The sequence below is a fragment of the Somniosus microcephalus genome, chromosome 11 (assembly GCF_052327205.1).
Source record: "Somniosus microcephalus isolate GS21.2 chromosome 11, FLI_Smic_1.0, whole genome shotgun sequence".
NCBI lineage: Eukaryota > Metazoa > Chordata > Chondrichthyes > Squaliformes > Somniosidae > Somniosus > Somniosus microcephalus.
Window position 1 is genome coordinate 194,781,813 of NC_140997.1, and position 18,508 is coordinate 194,800,320.

The 18,508-nt window shown below is 43.3% G+C and overlaps 1 protein-coding gene across 4 annotated transcripts in view; it reads left to right on the forward strand.

Annotated features, from left to right (window-relative positions):
* The window catches only part of arhgef3 (Rho guanine nucleotide exchange factor (GEF) 3), a 407,720-nt gene that overhangs the window by 354,066 nt on the left and 35,146 nt on the right, over positions 1 to 18,508 (forward strand). The window contains exon 1 of one of the 4 annotated variants that reach the window (XM_086001620.1): positions 5,563 to 5,999. The exons of the other annotated variants lie outside the window; for them this stretch is intronic. Within the exon in view, the coding sequence (XP_085857746.1) occupies positions 5,904 to 5,999 (96 nt within the window). The 5' untranslated portion in view covers positions 5,563 to 5,903. Of the gene's footprint in view, positions 1 to 5,562; positions 6,000 to 18,508 lie in introns of those variants that run through there. 4 annotated transcript variants of the gene reach the window in all.

The following is an 18,508-nucleotide window of genomic DNA, read 5'->3' on the forward strand; positions in this document are numbered from 1 at the left end:
CTTGAACCGCTGCAGTCCGTGTGTTGAAGGTACTCCCACAGTGCTGTTACGGTGGGAGTTCCAGGACTTTGACCCAGCAACGATGAAGGAACGGCAATATATTTCCAAGTCAGAATGGTGTGTGACTTAGAGGGGAACTTGGAGGAGGTGTTGTTCCTGCTGCTGTTGTCCTTCTAGGTGGTAGAGATCACGGGTTTGCGAGGTGCTGTCGAAGAAGCTTTGGTGAGTTGCTGCAGTGCACCTTGGAGATGGTGCACGCTGCAGCCATGGTACGCCGGTGGTGGAGGGGATGAATGTTTAAGGTGGTGGATGGGGTGCCAATCAAGTGGGCTGCTTTGTCCTGGATGGTATCGAGCTTCTTGAGTATTGTTGGAGCTGCACTCATCCAGACAAGTGGAGAGTATTCCATCACACTCCTGACTTGTGTCTTGTAGATGGTGAAAAGGCTTTGGGGAGTCAAGAGGTGAGTCATTCACCAGAAAATACCCAGCTTCTGACCTGCTTATGTAGCCACCGTATTTATGTACTGGTCCAGTTAAGTTTCTGGTCAATGGTGACCCCCCAGGATGTTGATGGTGGGGGATTCGACGATGGTAATGCCATTGGATGTCATGGGGAGGTGGTTAAACTCTTTTGTTGGAGATAGTCCTTGCCTGGCACTTATGTGGCATGAATGTTACTTGCCCACGCTACATATCGGCCCAAGCCTGAATGTCGTCCAGGTCTTGCTGCATGCGGGCACAGTCTGCTTCCTTATCTGAGGAGTTGTGAATGGCACTGAACACTGTGCAATCATCAGCGAACAGCCCCACTTCTGACCTTATGATGGAGGGAAATTCATTGATGAAGTAGCTGAAGATGGTTGGGCCTTGGGCACTGCCCTAAGGAACTCCTGCAGCAATGTCCTGGGGCTGATATGATTGGCTTCTAACAACCACAACCACCTTCCTTTGTGCTAAGTATGACTCAGCCAGTGGAGAGTTTTTCCCCTTGATTCCCATTGACTTCAATTTTACTAGGGCTCCTTGATGCCACACTCAGTCAAATGCTGCCTTGATGTCAAGGGCAGTCACTTTCACCTCATCTCTGGAATTCAGCTCATTTGTCCATGTTTGGACCAAGGCTGTAATGCGGTCAGGAGCCGAGTGGTCCTGTCGGAACCCAAACTGCGCATCAGTGAGCAGGTCATTGGTGAGTAAGTGCCACTTGATAGCTCTGACAATGACCTCTTCAATCACTTTGCTGATGATTGAGAGTAGGTCGATGGGGCGGTAACTGGCTGGATTAGATTTGTCCTGCTTTTTGTGGACAGGACATACCTGGGCAATTTTCCACATTGTCGGGTAGATGCCAGTGTTGTAGCTGTACTGGAATAGCTTGGTTAGAGGCGCGGCTAGTTCTGGAGCACAAGTCTTCAGCACGATAGCCGGGATGTTGTCGAGGCCCGTAGCCTTTGCTGTATCCAGTGCGCTCAGCCATTTCCTGATATCACATGGAGTGAATCGAATTGGCTTCTGTGATGGTGGAGACCTCAGAAAGAGGCCAAGATGGATCATCCACTCGGTACTTCTGGCTGAAGATGGTTGCACTCACGTGCTGGGCTCTGCCATCATTGAGGATGGGGATATTCATGGATCTTCCTCCTCCCATTAGTTGTTTAATTTTCCACCACCATTCACGACTGGATCTGGCAGGACTGCAGTGCTTTGATCTGGTCCATTGTTTGTGGGATCGTTTAGCTCTGTCTATAGCTTGCTGCTTCCACTGTTTAGCATGCATGTAGTCCTGTGTTGTAACTTCACCAGGTTGGCATTTCATTTTTAGGTACGCCTGGTGCTGCTCCTGGCATGCTCTTGTACACTCCTTATTGAACCAGGATTGGTCCCCTGGCTTGCTGGTAATGATAGAGTGAGTGATATCCCATGCCATGAGATTACAAATTATGGTGGAATACAATTCTGCTGCTGCTGATGGCCCATAGCGCCTCATGGATGCCCAGTTTTGAGCTGCTAGATCTGTTCTGAATCTATCTCATTTAGCACGGTGGTAGTGCCACACAACACGATGGAGGGTGTCCTCAGTGTGAAGATAGGACTTCCACTCCTACCAATACTGTCATGGACCGATGCATCTGCGACATGTATACTGGTGAGGATGAGGTCAAAAAGGATTTTCCCTTGTGTTTGTTCTTTCACCACCTGTCGCAGGCCCAGTCTGGCAGCTATGTCCTTCAGGACTCATCCAGCTCGGTCACTCTTGGTGATGGACATTGAAGTCCCCCACCCAAAGTATATTCTGTGCCCTTGCTACTCTCAGTGCTTCTTCCAAGTGGTGTTCAACATAGAGGAGTACTGATTCATCAGCTGAGGGAGGGTGGTAATCAGCAGGAGGTTTTCTTGCCCATGTGTGACCTGATACCATGAGACTTCATGGTGTCTGGAGTAATTGTTGAGGGCTCCCAGGGCCACTCCCTCCCGACTGTATACCACGGTGCTGCCACCTCTGATGGATTTGAACTCATGTCTCCGGATCATTAGTCCAGGCCTCTGGATTACTAGTCCAGTAACATAACCACTATGTTACAGTTCCTGGGCATAGGCATGCCCAACGATGTAAAAGCGCAATTCAGGAAATTTCTGGCGCGCAGTTCATGATTTTCCATCCATTAAAATAAATGTGAAATCACAGACTCCAACCCTGTGATTTCCTGACTTGCACTGACTGTGAGCGCTGCTCCTCACTGCGAGTGGCCAATGGCAGAATCTGCTTTATCGTTTCTTTTTCTCCTTCCATCAAGCTTGTTTGGAATTTGAATATTTTAGATTATCTCTACATATTAATAAGAATCTAACACCATGTCCAGGGTTGAGGAATTTCCTGCAATTGTCTGCGTGATTTTTCCCAGCAATTGCTGTGTGATTTTCAGCATTTTGTTTGTGACATATCATAGAAACATAGAAGATAGGAGCAGGAGTAGGCCATTCGGCCCTTCGAGCCTGCTCTGCCATTCAATGTGATCATGGCTGATTATCCAAATTCAGTACCCTGTCCCTGCCTTTTCCCCATATCCCTTGATCCCTTTAGCCTCAAGAAATATATCCAACGCTTTCTTGAATATATTTAATGAACTAGCCTCCACCGCCCTCTGTGACAGAGAATTCCACAGGTTCACCACTCTCTGGGTGAAGAAATTCCTCCTCATTTCAGTCCTAAATGGCTTACCCCTTATCCTTAGACTATGACTCCTGGTTCTGGACTCCCCGGCCATCAGAAACATCCTTCCTGCATCTAGTCTGTCCAGACCTGACAGAATTTTATAGGTTTCGATGAGATCCCCTCTCAATCTTCTAGACTCCAGTGAGTATAAGCCCAATTGACACAATCTCTCCTCATACGTCATTCCTGCCATCCCAGGTATCAGCCTGGTGAATCTTCGCTGCACTCCCTCCATGGCAAGAACGTCCTTCCTCAGGTAAGGTGACCAAAACTGCACACAATACTCAAGGTGCGGTCTCACCAAGGCCCTGTACAACTGTAGCAAGACATCCTTGTTCCTGTACTCGAACCCTCTTGCTACGAAGCTTACCAGCCAAACCTTAGAATCTAGCAGAGCTGAGTTCCATCATGTCCGTACATGTGCTGTTCCATTAGTCTGCACTAGAGAGCAATCAGGAGTGGGAGCGTAAGCTGAATTTTTCCCTCCCTAGCCGGAGGACAATAAAAACCAATTGTAACAGTAAGGACAAAGATGATAGGTGAGCGAGATTTGGTACAGGATAGGATACAAGCAGCAGAGGTTTGGATAAGCTGAAGTTTATGGAGGGTGGGAGGTCGGGCAGAAGAGCATTGGAATAATCAAGTCTGGAAAGCTTTGGATGAGGGTTTCAACAGCAGATGGGCTGCAGTGGGGCGAAGGTGGGCAATGTTATGGAGATGGAAGTAAGCATCTTTGTGATGGAGAGGATGTGGGGTCAAATGCTCAGCTCGGGGTTGAATAGGATGCCACGGTTGCAAACAGTCTGGTTCAACCTGAGGCAGTGGCTGGGGAGGGGGATGGAATCAGCGGCAAGGATGCAAAGTTTGTAGCGCGGCTGAAGATGATGGGTTCAGTTTAGTCTCAATATTTAGCTGGACAGAATTGTGGCTCATCCAAGACTGGATGTTGAACAAGCAGGCTAACAACACAGAGGCAGTGAACGGGTCAAGAGAGGTGATGGGAAGGTAGGGCTTGGCATCATCAGCGTACATGTGGAAGCTGGCTCTATATCTGCAGATGATATCTTCTAAGGGAAGCAGGTAGATGAACAAGAGGAGGGGACCTAGGATAGATCCTTGGGGAACTTCAGAGATAATGGTGCTGAGGTGGAAAGTGAAGCCATTGCTGAAGATTGTCTAGCTACAGTCGGATAGGTAATAGTGGAACCAAGCGAGGGCAATCCCACTGAGCTGAACAAAGGAGGCATTGGACGAGGATATTGTGGTCAACCCTGTCAAAGGCTGCAGGGAGGTTGAGGAGGGATAATACATTACGGTCACAGCGGATGTCAATTGTGACTTTGATTAGGGCCAATTCGGTGCTGTGATAGAGGTGGAAACATGATTGGAGAGATTCAAAGAGGGAGTTATGGGAACAATGGGCACAGATTTGGAAGATGACAACTTATTCTAGAACTTGGGGAAAGGGGGGTTGGAGATGGGGCAAAGAATACAATTTGTTTTTCTTGCCAATTTTCTCCTCTCCTGAAGCCATTGACTCATCTAAGTGGCCACTCCACATGCTTGAACCTTGACAATGATATTCAACCGTTGGGGATCACAGTGAAACTCAATTCAGTCCAGATAGCGACCAGGGATTTGGCCAATGTTCTCCTCGCTAACCCAGACCTGCTGTAGCTGATTGTAGTGCCCCAATTTGCCACCCATGCAGCTAACTCAGCAGAGTTATTCACTGAGCCACTGAAGAGAGTTAGCTGAAAATAAATTATTTAACGGGCTTCTAGTCAATTTAGGATGAAGATAGGAAAGTTAAAAGAATGGCTCAGTAGCATAGCAGATTGATGCTCTTCCACCATGGAGTAGAGGGGATGCTGGTTCCAACCTACAGTTTGACATTGTAAGCTCCAGGTCTTGAATTGCTCTCGGCGGAGATGCTAAATTTGGGCTGGGAGTAGAGGGGAAAATAGAATCAGCAGGGATGATTTGCTGGGACCCCTTTCATATTTCCTAGTGACTGGTGATAGCGTGGCATTGACAGAGAACTGGGAGCAGCTATGGTTGGCTTTCAGCTGAAGAAAGATGATGCTTGGAAAGAGGAAAAATGCCAAGTGGAAAAAATACGAGTACCTCTTTTTGATAAAGAAAACAAACCCGAAGATAAATGTAATAGCCCCAGAAACGTAGGTAGCAAAACTAACAACTGGCGTTTTGCATCGAGGCCCACTGCAGTCTAAAAAAAGAACAAAATCAGGGATCCCCCTTTTCCAGACCGTGCAGATCAAACACAGAAGTGCAAAAAACAGAGTTTCGCTAACTTGGTCGGAAAGTGTGCGTCTTTTGTCTCCGTCGGAACGGTTTGTGTGGGTCAGTGATTTGCTCCATTCCGTCGATCCGGTTCCACGGTGTGCGCCCGCCTCCCCGCTGCCTGTGGGCGGGTTGTTTGCGATGACTGGCGTTCGTTCCCACTCTGCTGCTATTACCCGGAGCCTGTTCCGCTCTGCTGTTGCAGTCGTGCGCTGGAAGCTCCTCGGGTCATGTAGGCAGAGGCGCAGCGAGGATAGCGGAGCGGACCACACCAGACTGCAGTGCTCGGCAGCACCGTGGCTGGAAGACACAGCTTGGCCTTTGAGCTCCGCACTGCAGTGTCGTCAGCTGTGAGCCCCAAGATCTCCTCCCCTGCCGCCACCATGGTGGCCAAGGATTACCCATATTGTATCGCAACTAAGAGGACAAACTGTGCCTTGGAAGGGCAGACAGTCAGCCCCAGTGTTAAAGAGACCGAGGTACCGTGTAGCAATGTGTTTTGTGTCTAGCATTGATAACAGTTGCTTTGTGCTGACTTTCTTGCTGAGATGATTTACTTAATCATTGAGCTTCTGAGTGCAAGAAACGGCATTGAGGTTAGAATTGTACAAACTTTCCTCTTTCCATTGTGAACCGCTTAACTTCAGAAACAAATTTCTTCAGTTAAACTTGCAAAATTATGCCAAGTTGACTTTTTTTTAATAAGTGTTTATTTTAGATGAAGCGTTTAATGTTGAAAGAATGGAAAATAGCTTTGACATTCCCTCCACAATGACAGCCCTTTTTAGCTGTCAAAATCTTTCTCCTCTTAGCCTTTGAACCCCTCTTCACCAGCTCGCTGTAGTAAATCGACCGAGTTTCTCGATTCCATTGTTAAGAGGCGAAACTGCTCAGTGTCCCTCCGTGTCTTTGAAGTCTCCAATCCAGACAACAGCTGATGTGAAATCCTCTCTGATTTCCAAAGTCTGCCACTTCCATCCTGGCCGCTTCACTCAGCGGTTTGTACTTTTGTTTATACAGTAATGTGCAACCCCTTTGAGGATTAGAACTGGCAGCCAGCAGAGGGGGAGGGAAAGCTGTCTAGCCCTCCTGGGCTCAGGAAAAGTGCAGGAATTTTATTGTGAGTGGACTTTTGCAGTGCAGTTTCCATATGGGGTTGTGCTTTTAATGCTAAAGCAGAAAATAACTATATACACAAAAACCCTGCTGAGGAGAGTAAAACCTGGAGTCTCCTCTCCCTGTGTTAGTTGTATTTACAGATCTAATGGGTCCCAAATGTGTTTATTGTAAACCCACAGAGTGCATCGTTTTTCTTTGGCTGAAACCGTCTGAGATTGGTTCTAAGGACTTGGCACCCTAAATGGGGAATGTACCTGTTATAAGGCGATGTCTGCTGATTGGAAGCTCCAACCTTCAGCAATGATCCACTTGTCAGTTTCATTCAAAATCAACTCCCTGTTCTCCGTGTGTACTTGTGCTGATTTAAAAGTCAGGCTGTCAGTGAAAGATTATTACAGTAAGAAGGGACAGTGACAAGACCAATTCTGATGAATCTCATTCATTACAAATGTTGGAAAATGGTTGTTTGCTAATATATTGCTGTATGTATTTTAAGTTTTGCTCAGTTTTAGGCAGAGGACCTTGATTAAGTACAAACATTTTCAGTGGTAAATTGAATTGTCCCATTCAGTCAGTCGAGTTTTCGCCTGAAGAGATGAAGTTGAAGCTGCTGTATCTCTTTACCTGCAGAGTCTCGCAGACCTACAATATCATCTCAAAAGAATTCAAAAGCTTTCTTCTCAATTAATCAACGTTATCTCAACTTGCCTTTTAAACAACCCTTTCTAGCATAATATTCTTCCAGTTACATTCAATCCTCTGTCTTTGCATGGTTTCCCAAGTAGTGTTGAGGTTTAGGCACTGTTTAGTGAGATACAGAATAATTCATTTGCTTACATAACAGCCACTTCCCGTCACAGTAATTTATTATATGTGAAGCACTTTGAGATGTGAGTAGGTACTGTGCAAATCAAGTCTGTCTTTAAATTCACTTTTGATTCGGGTTGTTTTGAATCAAAATCTATTTTTTCTACTGATTGCTTTTAAAGGAAATTTTAACAAAATAATGTTGAGTTTTATGTGAAGTTCATAACCACACAACAGTCATTAAAGCATTCACTGCTGATTCAAACACACACGCTGTGTTTTTGGGTGGGGGAGGAGCTATATGGCAGTCTAGAATTTGATGCTCTGAATAATCATGACTAGGATGCCTTCTAGCTTCAGCATGCTGCAACAGCATCAGAGCTTACCATGTGGTTAACAACAAAGAGTTCTGTCTGTCTGAGTATATTCAAGTCTTCAACTAGCTCTGTTTTGACTTTATTCAAATTTAAACTTGATTGATCTCCTCATCTTGCCAGTTTGGGCAAGCTGTAAATGTTTGGCACAAGTTTAATTACAGTTTTAAAATTGATAACTGCTGTTTTCCCTTGATGTTTAATTTATTTTGGAGAAACAGCAGCCACATGATGGCACTTGGTGTGGAGAAAGGGTAATTTATAAATAAAATTTGGAAAATATGCAGTCTGCAAATTAATTATTAATTCAGAAGGAATTTATAGTTGAAATATCTAATGGTGTTTTTTGAGTGGTGGTATCTGCATCATAAATGCATTTTACAGTAAAAATATTTTGTGCTTGATGAGTCTTTTCCAATACTGCCAAGATTAATTATTTTTCAGGTAATGAGAACTGAAACAAGTAGCACAGATTAGAAATGGATACCTTCCTCACTTCTGTTCGAGTGACAGGAACACTGACGTAAAAGGATTCCGTTTCATTTTAGAGATAATACAGTGTGTGAACAGAAGGTTAAGTAACAATGACTAAAAATGCATTTTGACCCTATTAATGTAGTATCCTTCGTTGCTCAGGTTCTGTTACCGAAGGCTTTCAATACACAAAATATTGGGTGTAGAAAGTGACCCAGCAGGAGGGAGTTGCGGTGACGGCACACCTGTATGTCTAGCTGCAGCTCATTTAGCCTCGAGGTATTATCCTGGGTCAGCAACCCCTGGCTGCTTTTTATTTTCAGGCTTTTCTTGCTTTGGGTATATCAGTAACCCGTGTAATTTTTGGGGGGGGGTAGGTTCTCAGATTGTTAACAAGAAAGATGTATTCTTGATTTCTATATTAATTAGTTTCAGAATAAAACTGAAACTGTCCTTTCCACTACTTCTGTACAATGTTTATATCACTTTTTAAATAAAAATAAATATTCCTCCTTCCTCTCCTGGTTGTGTTGATGTAAGAAAACTACTAGGCACTTGGTCTAAGTATTAAACAAGGCTTTAATCAACTGTTTTTCAACATGGAGATCTAGTTGTGTCCTTCACTAGTTCCTGTTAAAGAATGCCCTGAGCAAGCTGGGCCCATGCCTGAGCATTTATACTCTCCCTGGACAGCGCCACCAGCAGGCCACCCAGTATCATTTCATAAGTCATTTCCACATGAATGACAAAATTCATGTCAAGTGTTCTGTAGGCACCAAATTTTTTTTCTCTCTCCCTCCCTAGCTCAGGATCATTGGGACCAATTGAATGGCCCAAGTGCTGTCTCAGGTGAGGTTCGCCAGAGACATATATACAAGCCATCACCTTTTCAATCCAAGAGTCACCTTGTAAGCATTTTACAAGATATATCCGTGTTTATTTTTACTGGGATTGGAGATTGTTGATATGAACCATTCAAATCAGTCAGCAGGCACAACTGGAGGTTGTCAGAACAATCAAATCAATTAGGAGTAGAACTGAAGTCTGTTAAACACAATTTCTTTTCCCACTGTTGGTTGTACACAAACTTGAGGCAGAAAAGATGAGCTGATGGTTTCTGAGAATCACACTTGCAGGTGTTTTTATTTAGTGTCTGTCCCTAAAGAATTTTCATATAACAAGCTGTTAAATTGCAGCTTTTAAAAACTTTAACTTTTTCTCAAGATACTTTCTGGCTATTTTCTTATATGAAGGCTTATTTTCATCATGGCTACTTGTAGCACCTTTTTGAGATAAGGAGGATGTTTCCTCTTGTGAATGCATTAATTGGATTTATTGAGGAATTTTTTCACCTAGTGGAATTGCAGGTGTTTTGACATAGAGTGGGGCTGAAGTGATGATGAGCTTTACTTAATTTAGACAAATTACAAAGATTTTCATATTTAGGAATTTACTGGTATACTGCTATACTGTGTGATGTGGGTCATTGGCTTGTTTGTATGCGAGTCATACTGTCTGGTTATGTTCTGTACATTAGCTGATTTCAATTTGTTTACACACAAATGGTTGAGGTCCCTTTTATTACCGTGGAATAACTGAGGAAATAGTCCGCAACACCTATATTAAACCAGTCAACATTCATGGGCAAATATAAAGAGTGACATTTAATAATAAGAGTATATTACATTGCCACCCCCAGAAAAGGGGCTCAGTCAGATGTGCCTGAGAACACAAAGTTCAGCTCCCTGTGCCTGTTCATGGGAAAGACAACTTTATGTACTTCATTTCTTTAATGTCTGCAGTGTGTAAGAAAATAAGCCTTTTCAACATTTTCAAAAGAGCTAGAAATTACTGTTGCTTTAATAGTGTGTGAATGCTTGATTCATTCATATGGTACTTCTCTGTCCATTATTTTAACAGAAGGCATTGACTCATTTATTTTAAATTTATCCTTGAGAAACTATTTTGCTTTGAAAGGAAGAATTGCAGCAGGCTCCAAAATGGCGGAAAATACACAAAAGTTGTTGAAAATGAAAACCTTCTAACGGAGGAACGCTCCAGTTCCTCCCAGAAAATAAATTTCACACCTTCAACAATTTTTAAATTCGCCATTGCTGCACCGTTGTGTACCTACAACAAAAGGGACCAAATGTTGGATGTACCTTCAGCGTAAGTTATGGCCTGCCGATGTCCCACTGCATTTACAGTGCAATCCCTTATCATGTGTTATCAGGCCTCTATTCAGGGCCGTCTTTGAGTTGACTGCTCTTCTGGGGCTGTGTCAGCGTTTCTGAAGCACTTAGTCACCTTTTGCCAGTTTTCGAGGTTGGAATGTGTGCAGGGATCTTCTGGTCTGTGTGGCTTAGTACCATATCAAGTACTAATTAACCCCAGGAAATCAGAAGCGTTTAAAAAAATATATATATTTTAAATTCAAATAATAACCCATCTCATCAGCATTTAGAATAACAATATTTTGACCTTCGTTATGAAACATTCTTGTAAATATTGGGAAAAGTGAAACAAGTTTGTATTCTGTTTTTAATTTAAAAAAAAAAAAAATAATAATCCCAGAACAGTTCCACTTGTCAAAGGGATACTATTTAGCACACTTCGGTACAGGTTAGTAACCCATCAATCATTTCAAGTTGAGGAAGGTGCATGCATTGGAGTCTTCCTCTTGGGTGTGTGCAGGTAAAAGTGATTCAGGTTGCGGTGAATCACTCAAAAGAAATGCTAGCGTGCTCAGCACAAAGATTCCTCTGTCTCTGAGGTAATTTAATACCAACCAGATTTAAGGCTTTGGGAATGCTTGAATCTGACTTCTCAATCCTGTTAGTCTTGTAGCAGGAAACATTTGACATGCACTGTACATAATGGGCCTCTAGCTAAATGTGAAGTCTTTTTGTGTGTTGTTGTCTTGAGCGATTGACGAACACCTAATCACAGGAGACAGGCAGACTTCAATGCAGAAGAGGTGCCTTACTGTACGTAACCTTAAAGAAGAAGATCGTTGTATTTGTAAGTTATTAATCTTTTGGAACACTTTAGTCGATGAGCAGCGTGCAATTCCAATTATATCTTTGCTAGCCCAGATCAGGAATAATTCTTGCTGGTTCTTGCCTTACAAATGAATACAACAAAGTTGCTTTAATCTGGTACTGGCTGGGCTGTTGGTTCCATGCAAAATATTACACCTCACAGATTTCCTCGCCATGATAATGCAGAATAGTTTTGGTTATCTGAAATATTTCAATAAATTTCATGTTTGCATATCCAAACTTTTTTTCAAGTAGAATTTGTTGATTTTAATAGCCAGTTCAATGACAGACCTCGACAACAGCTGTAAATTAGAAGGTAGTTTAATCTTCACAGATGTGTAGCTGCAGAAATAGTGAATGTGGTTCAAACTTTTTTAAAACAAGATCTACTTTCAAAAAAAACCCCAAAGAGAGAGAGACAGTTGAATTACATCTTATAAATTAAGATTCACTCAACCTTCAAGGATATCTGGTGTAGAAGGAGGAAGCAATACTTGTTTGCTTTGTAGGACTATATTGGATAGTGAGGAGTATCTCTTTCAAAAAAATAAATCAGGCATGTGGTACTGCCATACCATATAATTACTTTAAGCTCAAAGTACTGACTGTACCATAATTTGAAAAACAGACAGCTGAAACTATATGTTTCAGAACATTAAGATCCATTTGGATGACCTGCTATATTCTGGGCCTTTCATCTGCAGAAGATTCTATCATTGGACAAATTTATAGAAATCAAATGCAGTCATACTTTGCATAACATTTTGTAAAAAAGTTCCTATCTATCAAGGGAATTCAAAGAAGGCTGTGACTGAAGACTTGATCTGCAGCTCCATACATCTACTGAATAATTGCCATTTCATATCGATGCAGTATCATTTTTCCAGATGTTGGATGATATTCTTTAAACACATGTCCATAAATGGTTATGGTAAAAAATACTCATTTAGCTTAAAAGTTAATTTCAAATCATTCTTATCTATTGTATACCAAGTCCCACTCACCCATCACCACTGTCCTGCTGACCTGCATTAGCTTCTGGTCATCCAACACCTGGAACTTAAAATTCTCATCCTTGTGTTTAAATCTCTTCATGGCCTCGTCCCTTCCTATCTCTGTAACATCCACACTCCCACCCCCTCCCAAACTCTCTTCCTCTGGCCTCCTATGGAACCTGTCCTCTCTTTGCCCTACCATTGGAGACCATGCATTCAGCCACCTAGCCCCCACATTCTGGATTTCTCTCCCTAAACTTCTCTGCCTGTCCACCTCCATCTCCTCCTCTAAGACCTTCTTAAACCCACCTCTTCAAAGAAGCTTTTGGTGCCCTCTCCTAATGTGTATATATATTAATGATCTGGACAAGGGAATTGGATGTAATATCTCCAAATTTGCAGACGAGACAAAGCTGGGTGGGAGGGTAAGCTGTGAGGAGGATGTCGTGAAACTCCAGTACGATTTGGACAGGTTGGGTGATTGGGCAGAAACATGGCAAATGCATTATAATGTGGATAAATGTGAGGTTACCCACTTTGGTGGCAAAAACAGGAAGGCAAATTATTATTTGAATGGCAATAGATTGAGAGAAGGGGAAGTGCAAAGAGACCTGGGTGTTATTGTGCACCAGTCGCTGAAGGTAAGCATGCAGGTGCAGCAGGCGGTTAAGAAGGCAAATGGTATGTTGGCCTTCGTAGCAAGAGGGTTTGAGTACAGGAACAAGGATGTCTTGCTACAGTTGTACAGGGCCTTGGTGAGACCGCACCTTGAGTATTGTGTGCAGTTTTGGTCACCTTACCTGAGGAAGGACGTTCTTGCCATGGAGGGAGTGCAGCGAAGATTCACCAGGCCGATACCTGGGATGGCAGGAATGACGTATGAGGAGAGATTGGGTCGATTGGGCTTATACTCACTGGAGTTTAGAAGATTGAGAGGGGATCTCATCGAAACCTATAAAATTCTGTCAGGTCTGGACAGACTAGATGCAGGAAGGATGTTTCTGATGGCCGGGGAGTCCAGAACCAGGGGTCATAGTCTAAGGATAAGGGGTAAGCCATTTAGAACTGAAATGAGGAGGAATTTCTTCACCCAGAGAGTGGTGAACCTGTGGAATTCTCTGCCACAGAGGGCGGTGGAGGCCAGTTCATTAAATATATTCAAGAAAGAGTTGGATCTATTTCTTGAGGCTAAAGGGATCAAGGGATATGGGGAGAAGGCAGGGACCGGGTACTGAAATTGGATGATCAGCCATGATCTCATTGAATGGCGGAGCAGGCTCGAAGGGCCGAATGGCCTACTCCTGCTCCTATCTTCTATGTTTCTATGTCTCATTCTTTGACTCAGCATTCATTTTTTTCTTGCACCTTTGTGAAGTATCTTGAGATTTTATTCTATGCTAAATGTGTTATATAAATTCAAGTTATTGTTTTCTCATTTACTGTATATAAAAAAAAAAAATTAAAAAAATTAGGAAAGGCAGTGGGAGTGGAGTTTCTTTAAAACTTTGTATTATTTTGCAAGCTGCAGTTCAGTAAGTGGCATAGAATAGAAGTGGTAATTAGGGTGATGATACGTGTATAATTGTGGCTTACTGCTCTGAAACCTCCTATATATCAATGTACGCCTTTGTTATATCCAGCCCGGTAGTATCTTCCCTATCCTGCATGAGGCTTGATAATCCACTCCCACTCGCCCACTAAGTGGGACTCCAATACATCAGATCATGCACGTACATTCTCTTTTAAAAGACATGGTTTAGGAGAAGAATAAAGTAAAAGCAGTTGTGGGACTCCAGTACCTCCAACCCCTGCTGCTTTTCCAACAATGAAAGTCTGGTCTTGCTAGCCATATTGGTGCCAAGTTGATCACTCATGATCATCCTGCTCCTCCCTGTACTAATTTTGTACCCCAACCTCCAGCAATGTCTCTCTTTGCTACTATCGGCGCCACCCTGTGTTTCATGGCCTATCCTTCATACCTCCTGTATACCGCAAAAAGATAGAACAGAATCCTTATTTCTAGTCACTGCATACTGACAATTGTGACAAAATAATAAGTATGCTAGTTAGCTATCAGCATAAAGAAAAGAAAGAAATCTGAAATTCAAAATAATTGTCCATACAAACCTAGGCTCTGTGATTCACAGATGAGTCTAATTAACACATGAGTTAATTAGACTCCTGTGAATTAAAAAAAAACTGCTTTAGTCACTAGAAGCCATATCTGTGCTTCCACTGACAGTGGCAATCAGGTACAATTTGACAATAGGGCTTTAAATAATGCTCGATTTCTTGGCTGTGTTCCATATTATTTTAGTTGCTGCATTTTACATGTCTTTGTCAGGATTAGTTGCATCTCTGGAAATGCTGGAGCCAGACAGGTTGATTGCAGTACCCTGCTGGAACATTGTGATGTGCCAGCCACCCATCCTCATTCATTCTTCTGTGGCCTCAGTCAAAGGATTACAGCTATGGGGACAATGCTAAGAGAAGGAGCAACATAAGAGAATTCATTGTGAGTGTTCAGGTCTGAGTGTTGCAGTCCCCATATAGATTGATTCAGGTCACTGCTTCAGTCTAAAGCAGACAATAGAGAAACTGTCTTGCCTCTCCTTGATCAATTAATAGTCCGAGATCAAGCTTAATTTTCACTGAAGCTCTGTGTGGTAATGGTCTGCTATTATAAAGACTGTGGTTTGTCTTGCATAACAAAACTCAATGGGGAAATGATCAATACAGAATATTGAGAGGTCGATGTAACAGAGTCTGACAACTATTCTCCTAGACCACACGGAAGCAGTGTATTGAATACTGAAGGACAAAAGCGTCAAGAAGATGGTTGAACAAAGTTTGGAATTAATATTGTGGGGGTTTTTTTCAGTTTAAAAATGTCTTGTGTGATGGGATGATGCTAATAGAGAGAGGTGTTATGTGCCCTTTCATGTTCTGACACATTTACCCTGACCAACAGCATAAGAAATAAGAGCAGGAGTAGGCCATGCAGCTCCTCGAGCCTGCTTCACCACTCAATAAGAACATGGCTGATCTTCGACCTCAACTCCACTTTCTTGCCGTATCCCCATATCCCTTACTCCCCCAAAAAAAGCTCAAAATTAAGAACAGAGTGGCAGACCGTTTAACCAAAAATGAAACGCAACATCCTATTGACCTTTTTGTTTCATCTTAGCCATTACTCTTCCTTTCCCTCAATCAATTGTTAGAGTTGGCCATTCAACAGCTAAGGTATTGGCGTACACCTTCATGCACCTCAATGAAATTCTAATTACTGGCTTTTTTTCAAAGGTAGGAAGTTTCACAATACTGTAATAGGCAAGAACGTTCTAATCTAACTTTTACTCAATGGTAAAAGGACTAACGTGAACAAATTTACCTTAAAACACATTGAGTATTACAAAAATAATCACCGTGAACAGTAAGTAACATTTTACAGAGCAGCCCACCCACCTATTTTAAACAGTTGTATGTGCAAATTTGAGTGTTGCCTTCACTGGTTTGTGCAACATTGCCATCACTGCCATTTGCACTCGCTGAGCAAACCTCCTCTGCCAAATATATCTTCATGCACAAAAAATAGGGCAAGAGTTGTTCATTGCTGCTAATGTCACTTGGTTTAACCCTTTTACTTGGATGTGGTCACTGCTCTAGACAGCTCTAGGAGTCATAAGTGAGAGCTGAGTTTGTGGTGTGGGGAGCAGTGGCTGCTGGACCATCTTAAAGGATGTGCTGCTCACTGCTCAGAGATACCACCTTTACCCTACACCCCAAACTGATTCAAAATAAGGTGGCACATTCAATTCGTTCCTAAATCTGATGTCTGAAATAAAGGAAAACAATAACCAAGATATGTGACAGCTAATCTATAGGATCAAAATTTTGACTATTGCCTCTTTGTATTTTTTTTGTTTTTCATTGTTTAGGGTGGGCGATGTTGGCACTGGGGAGTAAAACAATCCACTTATGGCACCCCGTATAGCTTAGCCAGATACTGAATCAGGTTTCCTGTATACTCCCTCCAACAATGTCATTAACCCCGACCTCAGAAGAACACTTGGTGTGACATTTCCATTCCAAATACCCGACAACTTGTGAGTGAATTGCCCGTCCAGTGCATGTGTTTTGAATGATGCACTGCTTTCTGCTATGGATTCATGCCCAGCAGGAGATAGGTTGATATTGGCTGAATTCACTTTACATATGGCCCTTTGCAGCTGACCGAGAGCGAATGAGAGAGAGAGAGAGAGAGAGAGGGGTGCAAGGGAGACTTTCATCCCATCATCTCCTCTGAGCAAATTTTGAGCCAGATCGGGGAGATGAAAAAGCAGTGTGCTCCCCCACAGTCGCCCAGTCCTAAACCCTCAAGGTCTTTAAGTGCAGAATACATGTAAGTTTTTATGCAATACCAATTTTTTTTTCTCAAAATGTAACCGGTAGTAGGTTTTAAAGAACCACACTTTGGTTCATGAATAATAACCATACCTGATTCTAGATATGAAACCTGTTTATAATATAACCTTTCTAGAAAAATGACTTTGGTTGCTAGGATACTGGTGCATTTTTTACAATAACCACACCACACCAAGGTCCTCAGTATAAAAAGGTCATCTTTCTGTGTGAGTGATTGCTTTGGTTTATCTCAAATTTTTGTTGATGTATTTGTGTGCTTGCTTCCACCCCGCTCAATTTTCTCCCATCCTCTCCTTAAGATGGTGACTTATAACCCCGGTGTCTTTTCTGCACTACCAACCGTCGTCTTCAACCCCTCTCCCATGCCCCCTCCACCCTCTGCTCCAACAAGTGCGAAGAACTCATGAACATTTATATCCCAAAGATTGTGACCATCTATTCAGCTGCCTCTGCTGCATCCTCCCATTTCCGTAGCCCTAAACTTGCAACTTTCTCTTTTCTCGCCTATCTCCCCTCATGGACTCTCTAAGTTTTTCTTGACTGAGACATACCTCCCGCTCCCTTGACCCCATTCCCACTGAAATGCTGACCCTCAATTCCTGTCCCCATGCTAGGGTAGCAAGGGCACAGCATAGACTCTGGGTGGGGGACTTCAATGTCCATCACTAAGAGTGGCTCGATAGCACCACTACTGACTGAGCTGGCCGAGTCCTGAAGGGCATAGCTGCCAGTCTGGGCCTATGGCAAGTAGTGAAGGAACCAACACGAGGGAAAAACCTACTTGACCTTGTCCTCACCAATCTACCTGTCGCAGATGCATCTGTCCATGACAGTATTGGTAGGAGTGACCAGTGCACAGTCCTTGTTGAGACGAAGTCCCGTCTTCACACTGAGGACACCCTCCATCGTGTTGTGTGGCACTACCACCGTACTAAATGGGATAGATTCAGAACAGATCTAGCAGCTTAAAAGCCAGTATCCATGAGGCGCTGTGGGCCATCAGCAGTAGCAGAATTATATTCCACCACAATCTGTAACCTCATAGCCCAGTATATCCCTCACTCTACCATTACTATCAAGCCAAGGGACTAACCCTGGTTCAGTGAGGATTGTAGAAGAGCATGTCGAGAGCAGCACCAGGCGTACCTAAAAATGAGGTGCCAACCTGGAGAAGCTACAACACAGGACTACATGCATGCGAAGCAGCATACTATAGACGGAGGTAAGCGATCCCACAACCAACGGATCAGATCAAAGCTCTGCAGTCCTGCCACATCCAGTCGTGAATGGTGGTGGACAATTAAACAACTAATGGGAGGAGGAGGCTCCATAAACATCCTCATCCTCAATCAGGGCAGAGCCCAGCACGAGTGCAAAAGACAAGGCGGAAGAGTTTGCAACCATCTTCAGCCAGAAGTGCCGAGTGGATGATCCCTCTCCGCTTCCTCCTGAGGTCCCCACCATCACAGAAGCCAGTCTTCAGCCAATTTCGATTCACTCCACGTGATACCAAGAAACGGCTGTGCGTACTGGATACAGCAAAGGCTACAACACTCCTCAGGGTAGTGTCCTAGGCCCAACCATCTTCAGCTGCTTCATCAATAACCTTCCCTCCAACATGAGGTCAGAATTGGGGATGTTCGCTGATGATTACAGTGTTCAGTGCCGTTCGCAACTCCTCAGATAATGAAACAGTCCCTGCCGGCATGCAGCAAGACCTGAACAATATTCAGGCTTGGACTGATAAGTGGCA